The sequence below is a fragment of the Diadema antillarum genome, unplaced genomic scaffold (assembly GCF_040938485.1).
Source record: "Diadema antillarum isolate AM-2024a unplaced genomic scaffold, OU_Dant_1.0 seq00001279_RagTag, whole genome shotgun sequence".
In the NCBI taxonomy this organism is placed as follows: Eukaryota; Metazoa; Echinodermata; class Echinoidea; order Diadematoida; family Diadematidae; genus Diadema; species Diadema antillarum.
The window spans coordinates 145,509-166,984 of record NW_027272059.1 but is presented as its reverse complement, the minus strand read 5'-3'; the positions used below and the strand labels follow the sequence as shown (position 1 = coordinate 166,984).

General features: G+C 38.3%; 1 protein-coding gene across 1 annotated transcript in view; it reads right to left on the bottom strand.

Moving 5' to 3' along the window:
• The window catches only part of LOC139745611 (menin-like), a 29,856-nt gene extending 8,380 nt beyond the window's left edge, over positions 1-21,476 (bottom strand). Inside the window, exons 1-3 of the mRNA XM_071656011.1 lie at positions 21,053-21,476; positions 19,263-19,457; positions 9,472-9,614 (exon numbers count right to left, since the gene is read on the bottom strand). Coding sequence (XP_071512112.1) covers positions 9,472-9,614; positions 19,263-19,457; positions 21,053-21,476 — 762 coding nt within the window. The remainder of the gene's footprint in view (positions 1-9,471; positions 9,615-19,262; positions 19,458-21,052) is intronic.

Below are 21,476 nucleotides of genomic sequence, written 5' to 3'. Positions count from 1 at the left end.
CTTTGACTCTTTTAAGTTTATGCATTTAGTCATTCCAAGGCACAAAAAAAGGTGTAATTTCAGCATTAAATAGTAAAATTTCAGCATTTTAACCTGACTTTTGACCCCATGCCCCCAAAATTCCCAGGAGAATCACTGTCTGGTAGTCTGCATATATATACTAAGTTTCATGATGATACCTTGAGCCACTTCTGAAATAGATAAAAAAGTGAAATTATAGAATTTTCACTTGTCCTTTGACCCTATGGCTCAAAACTTTCCCAGAGAATCTCTGTCTGGTGATACTTACACTAAGTTTAAAGAAAATACCTTGAGGCATTGCATAGATATGGGGGAAATTGTGAAATTTAGAAAATTTGACCCTGACCATTGACCCTTGACCCCTAAAGCCCAAAGATAAGCACTGTCAGGCAGTACATGCAGTATATGTACTGGTCAAGTTCCATGAAGATACCTTCAACCATGTAAGAGATATGGAGCAAAAAAACAAAAAACAAAAAACAAAAACATTTAGCATTTTCACTTGACCTTTGACCTTCTGGCCCAAAACTTTCTCTAGAGAGTCTTTATTGGGTGTGTATGCATGCACTATAGTTCACTATCTACAGACACTACACAGATATGGGGGACCTTTGACCCTGAGAATGTGCACCCAAACATTGACAGGCACAACTTCGTCCACTCATGTAAATATAATGTCAAGTTTCATGAGGATGTTTTACCGCAAACAGTTTTTATGTTATGCTGTCCACAAAATTGATTACAGACAGACGGACGGAAGGACGGACGGACGGACAGCCCGAAAACATAATGCCTCTGGCGACACTTCATGGCAGAGGCATAAAACCCCTCTGCATTTATACACTTGTATGTCCTGATGTATGCAAAGACAGGCTTTTGGAAATATGTGATCAGATCAACGTTTACATGGCAAGTTGCCATGTGGACCTGGAAGAATAGAAGCTTGCATCACATCTCCTCCCCTCCTCCTCCTATACAACAAAAACAACATCATGACAGCTATCAATATTCTACTAAACCATGACATGTAGTCATATTTGATATCACTATGGTGACACACGTTTCCCTTTGACTCATCCACACCTTTATATTGACCCTTCCGTGCTTTCTTTCAGTTGTTTACTCCCGTAAAGCACATAGTTATTCCTCTCTGCGCCATCACCTAAACACCTTCATATAGCATACACATTGCACACACTCAAGTTGCCTATTATGGAGAGAGCCTCTGCTATTCAAAAATAGTCTGAGCATAACAAGATGTTTGATACCATGCCACAACCAATATAATTCATGTGTTTACAGTCCTAAACAACAATCCACTTGATTACATGCATGATTCAATTGTTAGATAGACCTGCACGCTCAGGTTGTTCCTCACAACTAGAAGGCTTGCTACTGTAGAGCTTGTTGCTCATAGCAACAACAAGTGCATGCAAAACTGGATTCCAGAACGCAAAATATGTATAGCAGCAGCAACTGAAATGAACTGAACATGTTACAATTGAAACTTTTGTTTTTGTTAATATTAAAATGAATAATGAATTGTCTTTTATATTTAACAACAAACTTTGTGTGTTTGTTCTCAGGGAAGGGGTTGGTTAAAATGTGGAAAGTGGAATGTTCCTTAAGTTATTCTAAAGCTAATAAGAAAGTGATATTTCTTGTTTATGTATCTGTACACAAGAGGACACGTGCTACAGTGTAATATTGGGACACATGTACATATTAGTCTTCTTGGTTGTCAAAATAAATACAGAAAGAAATTGCAGGTGGTATACCACTTCGTAACATTATTCACAACATAAGACCCAAACTGCTAGATGTAAACAGAGGGTTTAAATAAGACCTTCTGGAGTAAAACTTTAAAGATAATATTATAATCCTTCCACTCAAACAAGAAAAACTTGGTTGGCATGCCAACTGCTACTATTCTTTTCAATGCAACTCATCTCAAGCTTCCACATCTCTCTTGTTTGAAACACTCAAAATTATTTAGTTAGTTCAAATCTAATATACTAAATGAAAGGAGAAAGCTGAGAACGCTGACTAAAAACACGAAAACAAAATTAGAAAACCCCTTCCATCACAGCTGACAATAACAACACGACAGGCAACCTTTGGATTATTTGGTGGCATTAAGCACTGTTACCATGCCAACACCCTTCATCTCCAATTTCCCATATGGCAGTGCTTCAACCCACACAGAGTTATTAATTGCTCACGGCACCATCGTAGATGTCTTCATGCCCCTCGGAATGGATGAAGACGCCAAATAATGAGTGCAAATATCCCTGCACACCCCCGATTGGCAATGAAGCTTGGTGATAATCACAACTATGGTCAAATGTCAAACCTGAGACATTAACCAATAATGCAGTAAAATAGAACTCCAGTTCCTACGCCAGACAGCACCTGAATATTCATTAAGATGCATTTCAAATCTGACACTACAGTGTATGTCACCAGTCATTTCGTGGCATTACTGAATATTGCCGCACATTTTCACATCACTGCTTACATTCCAATTTATGACTGCTTATTAGTCTAAAATTGCTTTAGCTTGATCAAAGGTCAATTAATGTTACGGAGTTTGAACAGAAATGTACCCCGCATTTTGGATGCAACCGTACCTGGCTAATATGTCACAACATTTAATCTATGATAAATTAGATATTGAGCACATGATCTGAGCTGGCTTTCCTCATGGCAATATGGAATCATTTCTAACAACCAAAGAAACATTTGGAAATCTAAGATGTTTCACTACTAAATCCCTAGGTCATTTCAAACAGACATGATTGCACCAGCAACTTTCATAAAATTAAATTGTGTCTTTTTGATTAAATTTTGATTTAACAGTCTGAGGGACTTAAATTGAAAATGGTCATGGACATCACAGAAAATATTGGGTACTGCTATGACTATTTGTTACCACGACTGTACATTTTGGAGAATGCAGTTGAGCAACAATTTCAGTATTATGTTGTACATGTTCCACACATATCATTACACTCTATCAATGACTTAAAAATGGATGGATGATAATTTTTCAGTTTGTAACTTAGCTGCTCACTCTTACCATTTTATGGGGAAAAAGATGATGAACACTAGCATATGATATATTCAACAGAACTTCACCTTGATGTCATATATTTCTTTAAGCTCAAATCACAAGCAGAAATAAAATATTTTTAATATTGTGCTAAGTTTGACAAAAATTCTGCTTGGCATTTCTGGTGCTACTTCAGATACAGAAAAAAGATTCAGAATTCTGATGCAGAAAAAAAATATCATAGCTAAAATCTACTTGGCTACTTGGACAGCTAGATGAGACACTGCTATAAAAAAAAATAAAAAAAAATTGATATGAATTTAAACCTTACACAATATCACTACAAAATTCTATGACTTGATGAGTTTCATATAAGTCTGGTTAATAACATTCACTGGCCTTTTACTCATGACAGCAAAATCTAACTTGTACAATATGGCATGGGGCACGTGGGAAAATCAATATGCAGTAGGCAGACCAACCAACTGACTTTTTTTCATAACTTTTCTTAAAAACTGCAAAAATATTTCCATTGATAGTGGCACAACCAGAAAATCAATCAGTGCTAAGAGTATCAGAGGGCCAGTCTGTATAAGTCTGAAAGCCAGGGGGTGCTCTCAAGAGAATAAAAATGGAAAGGAAGAGGGAGAGAGAGGGGGGGGGGGGGGGGGGAGAGCAGCACTCTTGCTGTGTGCAGATTTGTTTTTGTCTTCATTCCCCCGCTGGTCCGGGAGCCATGGGGTGAGGATCAAATGGGAGACAATTTTTCCCTTGCTGTTACTCATTCCATGCACAGTGCTAGAAGTCAACCTTTTTTCTTTTATCCATTCACACACACAACACACACACACACACACATGCACATACACACACACACACAGATACAGAGACATGCAAAGACTCACTAACACATGAAAACAGCCACTGACCCAGCACCAAGGCATGACAGTGAGTCATAATGACTGGGTTGGCTATAATCTGTAATGTGGAGCTGGTAAGTCCAGAGATCATATTCACATTCATGCACAATGAACGTCAGTCCTTTGATATGAATTATAGATGGAAGGAGAATTCTCGTTCAGCAGGGGCAGAGGAAATAAGGTGCCTGTCTGTGAGCAAAGTGGCACTTACTTCTTATATGACTACTTGTTCATTGACAGATTAGTAAAACTGAGGTGACAGATAAGAAATCAACATCTTAGTCCAATAGTGGTGGGGCAATAAACTACTGACATAACTTGTAGAACTACAATATCACTGAAGGTAATACCCTCACTCCAGCAGCTCAGACTCCTTCATAGAAAAGAATTGAACCAGGGTTTGATAAAAGGTTCTGTTTGTGTGTGTGTGTGTTAAATGTGTGTAGTACCTTGTGAGTCCTTGTGAGTTTGATCAGGGGGGCAATTTCATGAAGCAGTTTGTCCGACAAAGTTGTTGGACAAATTTGCTCTCAGCCAATCAGATGCAAGATTCAGCAGCTTGTAATAGTTATCATAAAAAAATCCAACCAAACCGCTTAATGAAATGCCCTCCCCCCCCCCACCCCACCCCCCCCCCCCCCCCGACGTGACATGTTCTTTCATGTACATCCCAAGTTTATGTAGAAATCTCCAAATGTCACTAAGGTTTGGTAAAATGTGTTTACCATGGCAACGCTTTGTCCAGCAAACCAAAAATCAGGTCTCCACATTTATACCTCAATGCAAGAATGTCCACCAAATTTGATTTTAATTGCTTCACAATTGTGGAAGTAGTTCACTCACAAGATTTGCATGAAAATATGCAGTTACCATGGCAATGCCTTGTCGGTTTCTTAAATTGAATGGAATAGAATGTAGTATACTGGCAAACTCTGTGTCAAACTGCTCTTCCTACTATTTGTGCTCCTTAATGAAGAAATTGCATTCACACACATTAAGCCCATAAATTATGAACGCAGCTTGGCCTACAAAAGGCAAATACTATTCCTCTCATATGTTTATATATATTGTACACAAGTTTTGAATACTTCACTCATAAATATGAGCAGTTAGGCCTTTGACAGCGTAGTTCTTGATTTTGTTACTTGCATATTATTCCTCCCACGCCTCAAGCTTTCATGGGTGTTGCTGGTAGCCAGGGATTGCAAGTCCATTTCATCACTCTCAGAATACAATGTATCTGTACACTCTAAAGCAGAGACATGTTACTCCATCAATGAGGAAGACTTGGAACGAAAATTGTCAAATAGTTCCTGAAAGGAGTTTATACTACATATACATAATGTGTGCATATATATATATATATATATATATATATATATATATATATATAGTATATATATATATATATAGTATATATATGTGACCCTGCACCTCAAAACAAACAAAAAGTCGCAAGACATGAATTTTTAGTTAAGACCATATCTGAAAGAGCAGACTTTAAGCTTTAAAATGATGTATAACTCAAATCAAATGGACTCTCCTAACTTATCTAAATATTGGAAAGAAAGCACAAACTCAGGAAAAGTGTGAACTGAGAAAAGAGGCTCTGAAGTACAGTGTCTATTCAAGCGCTTAATCTTTACCAAACCGTGCTGGCTGTGCGATGAATGGGACAAAAAACAGGAAGTAAACCACCAGAGTAATAACATTGAAGGGATTATCAGATTAATCTGAGATTAAAGATGCCTCATTAACACATTCTGTCCATAATTAATGACAACTTTCAAAGCAGTAGCACTATCCTTTCAAAAGTTATTAGAGTTGAAAGTGAAGAGTGTGGACAAGGTTTTTCAGAAATGAAGAAGGGATTCTAAAGACACACCTAATCACACTATTCTACCAAAAATGTTCGAGATAAACTGCTAAAAAAAACACACTTTCCTGCCCGTTTTATGATACCAAATTTTAGCATAATGTAAGTGAAGACCCCTCTTTCAGAAAATATGAAAAAGTCAAGTTCGGCTAGGTTGACCCATTTCACTTATTTTCAGTGTTCACGCAAAATCAGTGTGTGCGACTTTATGTTCGTTTTGAGGTGCACGGTCACATATATACAAACAACCAAGTGGTACCCAGGATATTACCATCAGAACATATTGTCCATTTTTTTTTTCCCCTGAGATTTTATAAAGACATTACGGGCATGATTTCCATGTACTGGCCAAGTCAAATCTCCACTACCCAAGAAGCTACATAAGCAATTGCCCAATTGCCCAATTGCCCCTGGATAGTATGAATCAAAGTCAGGCAAGTGTTTTAGATTGGAACAACGAGAAAAAATGCTTGCCGGAACTGGGCAAGCAACAAGTTTTTAAGCCACTATTTTTTACTTATTCCCCCCTCCCCCACAAACCACAAAGTCAACTATAGAGATGCCCAAAGATAAAGACTGTTAAGTGATGCAACACACTTTAATTTCATTTCAGCAACTTTCCAACACTTGCATGAAGAAGCCTTAGTGCAAGGCAATGCCAACACTCCATCAAACCAAATTTGTTACGCCAATGTGTTTAAAAGTTTGAAGCAACTTGTGCTGTATTTTCAAATGATTGTATTCTAATTTCTATTAAGCCCTTGACTCACATGCGATTATCTATATCATTTTCTTATATTTTGGACTTTCTTTTCGGGCAAATGAAATTCATGTTCTGGCAAGTGTTCTGCAACAATTCGACAATCTGCTTGCCTGACTGTACAAGTGGTAAAAGTTATGTAGTACCCTGCTACATGACATCACAATACTAAAAGTAGCTTGAATATGTTACCAAAATAGGCTGAATAAGCACAAACAGAAAATTTAATTCTGATCATCATCACTAGCAAAATTTTCAAAATGTTTGATTGTGAAATTGCATCATTGCCAGCAAGTGGGGGGGGGGGGGGGGGGGGGGGGGGGGAGAAGAAGAAACCCCTCCAGAAAAAGAATATATATGCAACCTACAGCATGAAATGTCACTAATCAATCCAAAGATCCCAGTACAAAGTGTACTACTACTGTATATCACATCCAAGAAACCATCTCTCGGTATTATTCATTCAGAAATCTAGGGTACATTATGTATGAAAGAGAAAGAAGATAATCTACAAAAAAGTAAAGCTACACGTGTAAATAGTGATTATAATCTGATTCTGTATACATGCACTGAACAATATGTGATTAAACCTTACAATCCAATAACTAGAAATATCACTGAAGGTGATTAATACCCCCGCCCCGTGACGACAGTCTTACCCAAGGAATGATCTTTCCTTGATCTTCTGCCATTTAAATGCCGTTACCATGGCAACGCAGCTTCCGACACGTCCGAAAAATATGTCTTGCACATCTTCCCACCAAGACCAATGTGTGTGCCACATTTCATGAGCTTCAGTCGAATACAGAGGAAGTAGTTCAATCCGCAAGGTCTTTCCTTGATCTTCTGCCATTTATATGCCGTTACCATGGCAACGCAGCTTCCGACACGTCCGAAAAATATGTCTTCCACATCTTCCCACCAAGATCAAGGTGTGTGCCACATTTCATTAACTTTGGTCAAAAAACTGAGGAAGTAGTTAAATCCGCAAGATCTTTCCTTGATCTTCTGCCATTAATATGCCGTTACCATGGCAACGTACTTTCGGGTACTGTCGAAAAATGCGTCTTGCACATCTACAACCAAAGGCACACATCTGTACCAAGTTTCATGGAAATTGGGCAAAAACTGAGGAAGTAGTTTGCAACACAAAATTTTCCATCATTTTGGCTCATAATATGTGAGCTGTTACCATGGCAACATACTTTTTGTCACTGTCAAGAAATGTGTCATGCTGACCTATATCCTAAGACAAACATTCAATATGAATTCCATGAGAATTGGAAGAACACTGATGAAGCAGTTTTGCCATGAAGCATTTTGCCCTATATTTTACCAATATGCCGTTACCATGGCAACGCACTTTTTGCCATTGCGGAAATATGTGTCTTGCACATTAACATATTCAGATGAACATCTGTACCTAATTTCATAAAAATTGATCAAAAACTGTGGGAGGAGTTCGCGACGCAAGATTTGTACCCATTTTTGCCCATAATATGCCGTTACCATGGCAACGTACTTTTGGGTACTGTCAAAAAAATACGTCTTGCACATCTACAACCCAAGGCACACATCTGTGCCAAGTTTTATGGGAATCGGTTGAAAACTGAGGAAGTAGTTCGCGACGCAAGATTTGCAACGGACCGACCGCCCGACCGCCCGACCGACCGCCCGACCGTCCGCTGATTCCTATATACCCCCTTCAAACTTCGTTTGGCGGGGGTATAATTAATAACAACTAACATGAGTGTCTTGCAAGTTGCATGTCTTGCTAAGTCAGCTGACTGGATGACTTTTCATACCAGAAAATGCCATGTAGCAATCCCAAAACACTTCATGATAAAATTCAGTACACAATTTTGTAACCAATGCACATCTTTGTATGATTTTATGACAAGAAATCTGGTAATAAAATCCTTCAATGCACGTCTTTGTATAATTTCATGATAAGAAATCTGCTCATAAAATCCTGTCATTGACTCACAGAGTTGTGAACAGGATAAATACACTGCCACTGAAGTGCTGTGTGATGTTCACTTATGTATTTGTGGCCTTTCTCATCCTATTGGCTATTCATGCTGATATGTGGCTCGGCTCTCTCTGGGCTTTTGATAAGTGCACTGTGCATTGACACTGAGAAGACTGGTGAGACAATGCATAGCGGATGCTTCATGCAAAGGCATAAAAGCTGTGTTGGCATGAAATCTGTGGGTAAGCACGATTACCATGTGTGATATGGCACTGACGGGGGGGGGGGGGGGGGGGGGGGGGGGATGGGTGGAGAGATTACCCATATATTGGGGGATTACAACCTTGCATACATGTATGGTTAGTCTGTTTTTGTGAAAATACCAACCACACGTTGCACAAAGCAATTGCAATATCCACAAATGATGACCTTTCATTGCTTACAATTAGTCCCATCTAATATGAACAGATCCAAAGACAACCAGATGACTGATGTACTTGAATTCATGGATGTTTACGTCTCAATTCTCCTGTAATTCCATTGGACAACTCATCTGAGAGCTCCAGTTTAATTATATCATACAATTTAGAAAATTAGTTGTTGCTCCTTGGGTGAGTATCACAAAAACTATGTGCCTGCTTTTAGGTGGTGATGATTAATATTTATGAAGCATAATTAATTGAAGTACATTAATGAAGTCTATAGATTCAATGAAATCAATAGCTCCACGAACACAACAGATATGAAAGAACAGCAAACCACTATAAAGTCTGGCAGCCCTCATCAAACTGCTCTTAACATACATGTATCTCATCCACCAGATCAATTCTTACAGGCATTTTGAGATGCCAGAGCAGGCTAATGACTAACCTGTTGCATGGAAGCCAATTCTATGCTATCCAAAGATGAGTTGATGGTGGGGTTGATAGCAGAGACAAGGGCTGCTACTTCCATCTGTCTTGTGCAGATCACTGGATGTCCATTCAAGTATAGCCAACTCTTTTCAGTTATACCTAGATAAAATGAATAAAAACATTACATGATGAATGCAACATGCTGTTTCTTTCCCAGTTAGTTCTGACACTAACTTATCTGATGTTTATTAACTGACTTATCCTAATTTGAATCATATCCAACCCCTTTGCAAAATCCAACATTAATGTGGCAGATTTATTCCTAAGATTAGAGCAGAAGCTCATCTGCATTGGAAATTCACCTGAAATTGGTGCTATTTCTAAGATGTTGATAAAATTGTGCATCGAGCATTCTTCTTCAAACCTCAAAAGTGAATCTTCAAAACAAAAACAAAACAAACAAAAACAATTCCACAAAGACCCTTAGGGTAATATGAAAGCATGCAGTGTTCTCAGATGAAAACAGAAGTTACTGTCACACAGTTTGCAATTGAGTTGATTGGCAATGCCCCCATCTGTATTTGAAATATCCTGCAATAAAGAACAAGTTGAAATCCATGACATCTAAATGCCCAATAACAATAATACACTGAAGTATAATTCCTTTGCAGAAATTAATCTAATTTCTGCTTGAAACCAGTAATGATGCCGCAATTGTTTGTGTGTGTGTGCGTGCATGCGTGTATGTGTGTGTGTGTGTGTGTGTGTGTGTGTGTGTGTGTGTGTGTGTGTGCTTGTATCTTATCAGTCTTTTTTTTCCTAAATAGCTGTTCTCATGGTGTCTTCAGAGAATTTCATGTGAAGACTTAATCATTTCACATCATATATGTGGGTTTGAGTACCAGAATTGAAATTAAAATTGAAGCAAATGAAATTCAAATTAGAAAGCAGAGCTGACCATAGCTGTATTTTGTCTTTAAACAATCACCTACTATTTTTGTGGTTTCTTCATGCAGACAAGGAAGTGTCTGGAAAGGCGGATGCAGTTGCAATGAACCGCCAGCATCCCCGACATCGCCCCACCTGACTAAGAGGTTTCAGTCCAGTTTCATACACACATATCCTAGACAACTAGCTGTTAAAGGGAATCTACCCGAAATATACATGTGTGGACACAGCAAATGCAGAAATATTAGCAGTACACATCAGTGAAGTTTGAGGAAAATGGGATAATCTGTTCAAGAGTAATGGATTTCTAAAATTTTGGTTGAATCTCAGCGCTGTCATTCCAGGATAAGAAGACAAGAACTTATGACATCACAGGACACAGAGATTAAAAGAAAAATATAATGATAATTTCAAAACATTCTCATTTTCTAGCATGATGAAGGAGCACTTGACCTGGCTCTTTCAGAAGGCAGGGGAATATTACCCTTATCATGTCAGTAACATTAATAAGTCAAAGGAAAGTGCAATTTTTTATTATGAAAACAAATAAACACACTCTAAAAGAGCGAAAAAAAGGGAAGGTGCAAACATGCATTGTCAGCTTGGGTGTAGATGCAAGTGTGTCAATAACGCCGGTATTCGTTTACGTATCGATTACATAATATCCAAATGCAAAATATTTGGGTTACGATATGCAATGCGGAGTATATAAATGTGTATACTTGTGTGGGTGTATGAAAATATGTGATGCACGTGCCAAAGTTTTTGCCAAAGGGAGGTGTACGCTGTATGTGAGGGGTAAAATGTTGAGTGTGTTCAAAAGTGTAATTGTATCCGTTTTTATTTGTATTACATGAATGTTTTGATGTCTGACGGTTTTTAATGTTATCTCTGTGCTTTGGAAATTGAGTTGTGAAATGAATAAGCAATGTTACAATGTTATCATATAATTATATCTGTTCTGTAATGTAAGCTGTTTTCATTTTTCCATAAGCAATTTGCTATTGTTAATGTTATGTTGCATTACTGTGTAAACTACCTCAATTCGGCCTTGTTAGGCTGCCATGGTAGTTGTTTTTCAAACCATGAATAAATAAATAAATACATAAAAATAAATAAATTTTGTGGGAATTCTCTTTATATTGTCCTACTGTGCTACCACAATTTGTTCTTGTTTGTTGTTTTTTCCAGTGATGGTGGTGTGTTTGGAAGTCACAACTTTCGATACCTCGATACCTTTTCTCTGAAATTATTCATTCATGCAGATGAAACTGCTATCAAATTCTACAATAGTAGAAAAAAAAGGAAATGTTGCTATGGCAACCGATATGCCTCTGCCATATCACATCATTTTAACAATGGGTCTACAGTACCTGTTGGCCTACAATGTGAGATGACAATTTCACATGATTGGCAAGAAATTTAAATGACATGTTTGAAGGTTTAATGGCCCAACCTGAAAACGCACTGCATGGTATTTTTGAAGCAAGTTTTGCTTAAATGGCACATTTGTTTCACAGAGCAATTATCTGGGAATTTTAAGAAGTTTCAGGATCAATTTGCTGTGCACTATCAAAGTACAATGTTGCTGATATTTGAACTCATTACCATACAACCAATTTCAGCTGAGAAAACTCAGCTTATAAATCAAACATGTGTGATATCTCTAAAAATTTGAGCAATTTCACAGAAATGGGGGATTCATAGCACTTGATCTTTATCATAACACTTCACAATGACCTTTAATCATTGAACTTTGACCCTATGGCTTGCAACTTTCCCAAAATTATCAGTATCTCGTAATGTGTACATACCACATGAATTTTTCTGACAATATCTTTTGAGCCATTTTATGGAAAAATATGGGGAGCGAGCGAGGCGAAATGGTATTAGAAATTGATGTTGAACTATAACCTTTAGCATGTATGCCTACAAGTTGATAGGTGCAACTTCATTTACTCAAACATATAAGGCCAAGTAAAAAAAGAAACCAGTTTCTCGTCCTCGCGCGCATCGATTTTCGCCGCCGCATCGATTTTTTTACTATTTACTATTTTCAAAATGGCGCTGAAAATACCAAGAAATTCATAATTCTCGTCCCAGCCCGCTTCCCGCCCGCATCGATTTTCAGTTGCCGCATCGACTTTTTTGATATTTACTATTTTTTCGGCCGCCGAAAAAAAAAAATCAACAATTCACCTACCAATCGTGATGTCTTATTTCTAATTACGCCTTGCGTCCTCTACTTAGCTGTAGTACAGCTGTAGCTTCTGTAGTGCGTATGTAATAACGCATGCATTTCACACTGCGAGCTCGGCAAGAAGGAATGACCCACAAAGCAGTTGAACTGTGGTTGGATGGGCGGGCCTGGGCTGTGATGTACAGCGCACTCGGTACGTCGTGCTGTAGACAGGACGTTGAGCACCTTCTGTACATTTCTCTCGTGCTGTTGCCCGCTTCATGTGCTGCTAGATTGATTGCGCAATGTAACCACAAACCCCGTTATAACGAGATCCGTGGGACCGGCGATATTACCTCGTTATAACCGGTACCTCGTTATAACCATACTCATTAAAAACAGAGAAAAACATAAGCATGACGTCATATACCCATCAATGAAACTTAAGCATATCCGTTGCGTTGTTATTACACAATTATTGAGCGTTATTATTGAGAGAATAAAGGGAGATTATTTCGTGAATTAGACGAAGAAATAGAGGCTGAAATGATAAGTTAATTCTTTATTGTAATTCATGTTTGTTACATACAGGCCTTGTTTACCGTAACTTGCTAGATATTTTTACGCTGTTGGTGCCCAGCGGGAATGCGATGATTTCATGAATCATTTCGGCTGTAATCTTGTACACATGTACATTGTATGATCGTTAATTGCGCCCAAAAGGATTAAAAATGCGTTCTTTATTTTCTTCCGAAAATCTCTTCGCGTTTTGTACGACCGTTCTTGAAAATATGTGACAGGATTGAATGTGGGAAGTTGTCATACTGTTTACGCAAATCTGTATCAGATCTATTCAAACTAATAAATGCGTTTGTTTCTTTTTCTGATCTAGGTTAACATACGTCATTCAACTTTTTTTACGCTACTGTCACCTGGCGAGATTGCGATGATTTCAGAGTAACATACGTGCGTTGTTTACCGCTAACTTGCGAGGTATTTTACGCTGTTGGTGCCCAGCGGGAATTCGATAATTTCATGAATCATTTGGCTGTAATTTTATACAATGTATGATCGTTGCGCTCGAAGGGATTAAAAATGCGTTCTTTATTTTCTTCCGAAAATCTCTTCGCGCTTTGTACATCCGTTCTTGAACTGTTGAATGCGTTTGTTTCTATTTCCGAGCACCGATTAAGTAGGTTAACATGCGTTATTCAACAATTTTTACGCTACTGTCACCCGGCGAGATCGCGATGATTTCATTCATTATTTCTGCTTTAATCATACACACTCATATTTAAATTATCATTCGTTAAATGATAATGAACACATCCAGATCTATTCAAATTAATACATGCGTTTGTTTCTTTTTCCGAGCACCGATTAAGTAGGTTAACATGCGTTATTCAACTATTTTTACTCTACTGTCGACTGGCAGGATCGCGATGATTTCACTAATTATTTCTGCTTTGATCATACACACTCATATTTAAATTATCATTTGTTAAATGATAATGAACAAATCCAAATCTGTTCAAAACTAATAAATGCGTTTGCTTCTTTTTCTGAACACCGATTAAGTATAGGTTAACATGCGTTACTCAACTATTTTAACGCTACTGTCACCCGGCGGGATCGGGGCGATGATTTTATTATTTCGGCTTTAATCATCCAAACTCATATTTGCTCAAAATCAGCAAAAGAACTGGAAGTCGGAACTAAAATTGGAAAGGATATAATGATGAGTTACACACGCATTCCAATTGTCCATTTTTGGTCAAATTTTATTGTCGCTACATGAAAAGTTTTTGAATGCGTTATCTATTTTTTCTCGTTGCGCTGTGGTCTGACCTCATATCACGCACGCGTTTCTCGCGAAAAAGAAAACAGAATGATTATGTATAATAATTAGTAGGAACATCGGAAGGTGTTCCTGTGTCTTATCGCGTGATTAAGAAGAAAACATGGAAGGAACGGTTCTCTGCAAAACGGGAAAAGACGTGGATAGCGAGATTTCGGTTTCCAATGTTTCATATGTGGCGTGTTTGAAAGCGGCAATTTGGTCAAGAAATGGAACCTCGTTATATCCGATCAAATTGCTTATGTTTTTCTTTATCATGATTTACCGAAATTGTCCTCGTTATAACCGGAATCTCGTTATAACCGAACACGTTATAACCGATTTGTTCTGCCATTACAGGCAAAGGAAAACGGGACCGACGCGATCACCTCGTTATAAGCGGTTCCTCGTTATAACCGAACTCGTTATAACGGGGTTTCCCTGTAGTAGAGGAGACCAGCCAGCCAGCATAGCATGCGTTCTGGACCTGGAAAAAAAAATCGTGGAGTGATGGAGAGAACCGATCTCAAGCGCACGTGTGCACAGCGAACGGCTTTAAATAGTGAATATACTATTCAACTGGTTCGTATTCTGTCTTTCAGTAAAAAGGAAATCAGGTGGTTGTTTCACAGGGTTGACAATTGGCAGTACTGTCTGCGGCATTTTAAATCCTTGGCTTGAGCGAATAAGTTTTCACATGAGAAAAGATCGAACTCAGTAGGCTAAGTTTGTGTTGTGTTGAAAGGCAAAAAAAATGCTACAAAATGTATGCATTTCCAGAGATAATGGTTGGATTCATAGGTTCAACAAGTGATGCATAAATGTGTATATTTTATGTTAAAAAAACGTGTTTTTTTCCATACCCTTGATATGACTGAATGAATACAGTCACAGTGTACTAGTAGTTAAATTGGTATACTTGTCATGCATAAACAGCAATATACGCAGATTTGGTATTAAATTGTGCATCACTCAAATGATAAGTGGTTTATCACACATATAAAGACATATTACTTTCATTTTGACAATCCTCGGAAAAATAGTAAGACATCAAATAGTAAGGACCTCCCTCATCGCCTTGCTCAAAAAACCCGGACGAGAAACTACTTTCTTTTTTTACTTGGCCTAAATGCTATGTTGCATTTGGATGCTTTGAATGGTTCTTGTTACATAAATCCACACAATTGATTATGGATGCAAGGATGGCAGGACAGATGGATGGATGGATAACCCACAAACATTATGCTTCCAGCGACACTTTACGATAGAGGTAAGGCAGAGGCATACAAATCTTGTGCAAAACACATGTGTAAAACACACTGCAACTGATATGACCAAAAGGAAGATCTATGAAAAGTATCAAATACATTGTAGTTAAATATACAAAACAATAGTCAAGGACCCAATAGTGTGGGGAGACAAGGTTGGCCTGATTGAATTGATTTTCAGTCATTGCCCACTGGGGTATGTACACTCAAAGACCATGACTAGAGCAGGCCTGCTCGACTAGAATTACCCATGAGTGAAAATGTGCACTGAAACATACACTCATAAGTAATGTTCAACTTCAGTCAAGCTTCATCAGCTGCATGAGTTCTGCTCCTAAAGCTGTACACAATTTGTTGCTGGGCTTTCTGAATATATCCAAGTCGACCTACACGTGTAGCTTCCCATTGCATTGTTTTCCCATGCTACCAGATCCTTAAAAAGAACATCAGACATCTTCAAATTTAAAAACAAAAATCCCAAACCCACCAATGTCTACTGGAGCAAATTTCATTTGAATTTGGAGTCTCCACAAGTGTTTTGCAAGACTGAAAATTGTGCAGAAGTGTCTGTTTAATTCTATTTGACTTACATTCATATTTCACAAAGATTTAAATCATATACAATGTATATATGTGATATGTGCTGTAAGCAGGGCTGCACACAAACCCATTTTTTTTTACTGGTCCGACCTGTCTGTCTGTCTGACCAGTAGGTACCCAGGTTTTTCATTTTTTAGTGTCAGACTATTCCTGAAAAAGTTACTGGTCCGACAGTGATTTTTACTTGTCAGGGACCGTCGGACCAGTGCAAGTGAGCAGCGTTGCCATAAATGTGTCATGAAAGTTGCTCCACATAAGGACCACAGTACAAAATTGGCTGCTACTTTAGATAGAGCATTGACACAGTTTCTGCGAAGTAAACTATTTCTATAATGACCTTCTGGGTCAAATATCAATTCCCCAAACCCTCCAAGTGTGCATCTACCTTAGATGCTTTTTCAGATATTTTTTTCTTTTTTTTCACACGCTTTAGTGTGTGACCAGTGTGATTACATTTCTTTTAAATGTTTGGATGTTGGTATGAAGGTTCATGAAGCTGATAAGTAACCTGCACTTACAATTCAAGTAACAAGCTACCAAAGAGTAAATAAAGAGCTCCATCTATGACTCACTTCCTTTTCAAATATGGGTTGTACAAAAATAGAAAGAGGAAGAAACAGAAAGAGAAAGAAAAGGAATTGTGCAATCTGTCCACACAAACTTTATGGACTTAAAAAAACAAACTCATTTGCATAATAATTGATGGGTGCAACATACATAATGGAAATACTGCTGAATATTCTTCTCACCTCCGCCAAGGGGGGAGGTTATGTTTTCGTTACCGTTGGTTTGTGTGTTTGTGTTTGTTAGATAGTTAGTTTGCCCGTGCGCAAAATAACTCAAAAAGTAGTAAACGGATTTGGATGAAACTGGCAGGAAAGGTTTAGAATGATACAAGTAACAAATGATTAAAGTAACAAATGATTAAATTTTGGTAGTGATCTGACAATTTTGGGGGAATTTATGAAGGATTTTTGATATTTTGGCAGGTAGGGTCAATGAACTTGGGAGTTCAGTTCAGGTATTTGAGGTTTGCATGCACGCACTAAAGTGCGTGCTCCAGTTTCTGCTAGGGCGAGGCGCGCCGTGCAGCTGAGGGTTTATGACGTAACAAAGGCTTCTATAAATGGGAAATCGGGCAACTTTCAGCACACAATGCTATAAGTACGAATGAGTGGAAAACACTGATATCTCTATGGAAGAACAAGATCAGTGGTGGAAATGAGCTGCATGCTTGGCAGAGGGCTGCGCTCTCAGTGCTTTTCTAGTTAGTTTCTATTTTCTATGCTGTTGCGATGACATAGTGTTAGAGAAACTTCATTTTTATACCACCATGACATGCTCACTCTTTGCAACTTACAGGGATGGTATCAAGTTTTTCTTTGTTACTTAAATTGACACACATTTCTTTTGTAAACCACATAGATTAAACTGGAAATTAAGTCTGTACTGTTGAAAATACATAGACCATACATTTACTACATGCTTTAAGATTTACAAGCAAATCTTGAAACTTCATGATTTTATGAAGCATTACACATAATTTCTAAAAAGTGTGTTAATTATATAAAATACAAACTCCTTACACTTTTGTATCCAAATTTTGAAATATAAAGGGCGAAGTGTATGAGCGATGATGTAGCAAGCTCACAATGGGTGAGTGATAAAGCTAGCAAGAGCGCGATATACTATGAACTGCAAGACTCTGCGAAATACAGATACTGTACAAGTGGCATATTTCACAATTCTGTGAAATATATGGCATATGTAGCATGTACCATGCAGCGCATGCATGGAGTGCTTACAAGTAAGCATTGTTGGTGTTGTTTTGTTTTGTTATTTTTGTTATTTTTGTTATTCTTTTTTTTTTGGGGGGGGGGGATAATTTTGTCTTGAATTGGTGCCTGAGGTTGGAGTACGAGAACCACACTGACGTGCCACACATTCAGTTGTTCAAATCGCTAGTCTTCAGACAGTGCAAATTCTCAAACTCAGTTGGCATTGAACACCAGTGGCCAATTGAGCACCACATTGACACATTGCCTTCACAAGACTTTGTGCCCTGCTTTCCTTGATTAGGCCCATCACTACACGAGTCTTGTTCAGAATCAGAGTTGACGATATTCAAAGTGTTTGATAAAGTTGTACTATCCCTCTTCTTTCTCAAGGGCTCAGATACAATAGGATTGAAGTTCATGTCTATCAATCATCTTCAGAGCATATTATATGCAGTGCATGCATCAAAAATATAAATCAATATAATGAGTGCACATATCCATCGATGGAGGAGACTCAATATTGCGGAGAGTTGTGTTACGGTGAGTAGTGTGCTATCATACAGTCAACATCCTGCATTGCTCAATAAAATGGTGTAATGATTGTCAAAATGTCTTCAATTTTCACCCCCCAAAAAAGGAGAAATCATCAAAGTTTTTCTGCATTTTTTTTTCAAAGATTGAGACATTAAACAGTCAAGTATAACATTACAAAAAGATTGTGAATGTTATATAGAGCCCTAAAACACAGGCAAAGAAAGATTCTAAGCTAAGCACTTATTTTTTAAAATTACCTCAAAAATGTCATTGTGAGCCTGGTATGTCATGCTCAAACAGCTTTGAGGGTACATTTATCGATCAGGCTCAAACTTCACAATTCATCAGGCTAAGAATGAGAAGGGCGTTACGTTGCCTTGAACACTATGGGTTTAGAGGCAACTTAACCCCCTTCTCATTCTCAGCAGACGAATTCATATTGAAATTGCAAAAGTATGATTTCCTGGCATTGTTTGGAAGATCAAGACACATTTGCAATCTTTCTTTTTTTTCCCCCCCATATTTTCACCTCGCTGGAATAGATATCATTTGGAAGTCTCTTAAGATCATAATCAAACATGACTGGACCAAACTAGTATCAAAATTTATTCTAATAAGATTTCTCATATTGCCCAGCCAGTGATGATCTTTTATCATCCTTACCCAAGCTGATAGGCTGCCCTCGCTTGTCCTCGTTACCCTTGCCATGCCATGTTACTTCAGCCGTGTCGTCCCCCTCCTCTCCAAACACAACCCAGGCATGGTCCTCAGACAGAGCCAGGTGAACATCTTTGAAGCCCAGGATCTGGCAGGCAGCAACCACAGCAAGAGCAACACCAAAGCAGTCCAGCTGATTACCTGGGAAGGACAGATTGAATATAAACAAACACACAAACACACACACACAGACACAAACAAAATGAGAAAAAAAAAATGAGAGCCATGCTGAAGTAGTTTGTATATGTGAGGTGGAGAAGCAGTAATCTAGGAAACTGCCAGCATCAAATGGGAAGCGCACAAGATTAAAAAAAGAAGCATGAACTAATAAATCAAGAAAGGAGGTACCTAGATCACGAGTGCTTATAAGTTTATAAGTCAAAAATGAAAGAAATCAAAGGTCACATTATATGCAAGGAATGATACATAACTTGTCATCTAAATTTGTCTTACTCTTCATAGTCCGAATTTAAGAATTTGTTTGAAAACACAAAATGTCAGTAGCCCTGACAAATTTCTCTTGCTCCCAAACTTTAATTTTTTGATATGTCTGACCAAAACACCTGCAAAAACATAGCAAGCATGTCACACACACACACACACACACACAAACACACACACAAATGTTTTTCTACAACTTTCATGATTACCTCTTGAAGGGAGGGTAATTTTAGGGGAAAGTCAGATAACTTGAAAAATGAATGACAACAATTGATATAATAGATTAAGGTTAATTATGAACTTTGCATGGATTCTTTACATCAGTCAAGATCATATCACCACTGATACTGTCATGTGTACATTTGAGGTACATTCATTTGAGGTATTTCCTGTGTGTTCTTGGCATGAAGTTGCAAATGAGGCCAATCACTATGGATACCTGTATTGTACTATATAAGCTTTAGAGCAAAACAGCAGTTTGTAAGTTGTATGCTTAAATTCTGGTAGATTTAAATATTCACATAGTGTCTATTTACATTTGCTTAGGATAAAAACATAAATCAACCCTAATCTCTAACAAACTGCAACTGAGCTAAGTCCTACAAACAATCCTTAATCCTGGCTGACAAACTTAGCTCAAGGAGGATTCTGCTAAAGCTACATCACATTCGCCGACCAAAACTGCTCTCTAGCATTCTGAAGACATGCAGTGCCTAAATTTTACAATATTTAATAACCGACTGAAGTGATCATAATTTCATCAGATTTTCCCCGATTACATTCCTCATGCATCGATCAATTTAGTTACAATCTATGAAGTCTGGATCTCAGGTAGATCTAGAGTATGACTTCTCTGTTCTTTTGTTTTTGTTTTTGTTTTTTGTTTTTTCTAAACAGCATATTTTCACTTTTCTGGGGAAGTCCCTCATTCTTGAGCTCTCATCACATGGCATGCAGACGTAATAATACAAATCTGATGTAAATTGCAGCAAATCATGGAAACTTCATCCAAGCAGTTACCAAGGCCCATATGACGCCGTGTTGAACATCTCACGATCGCCCTCCCTCAAGTCACGCACGCCCCCTCAACTTCCATGCTCCCTCACCCCCACAATCTTTTCCTAGAGAGCTGTGCACAGCATGCACAGCACAGGCGCAGGCAGGCCTTCTCATCTCCTATCCACTCACTAGTAGTACTCTCATACACACACCACACACGCGCCACAGTACGGTAACACAACAGCAATACCATTGATACTAGTCAAAACAATAACAAAAACAATCACTATACCTACCTGTCAGATAGCTGAATAACGATTGCAAATGAGCCCTATCCCTGTAGTATGCACGTGACAGAGAGCTCCAGATTATATCTGACACTTTCTTCACCATGTCTCGTGTCGCGTACTGGGATTTATGGTTGCTCAAGTCAACAGATCCTTTCACCTGCGTCTCGAACTTGGCAAAGAGAGCCTCGACATTGGGTAGCTCGATCACAGGAAAGATGGGTTCAATGCACATGCGGTTCTCATCGGCAGCTTGACCGTGGGCCGATGCTCGATTGCTCGTCAGAATGTTCTCGACCATTCCGACAACAACAGAAAGGAACGCAAGATTCGGCTCATGGTCACCTGAAAGCTCAGACCTAAATATTTCTAGAACAGATCTGATATTATCCACGGGAAAGAGCTTCCTCGTTTCATCACGGATGCCCGCCAT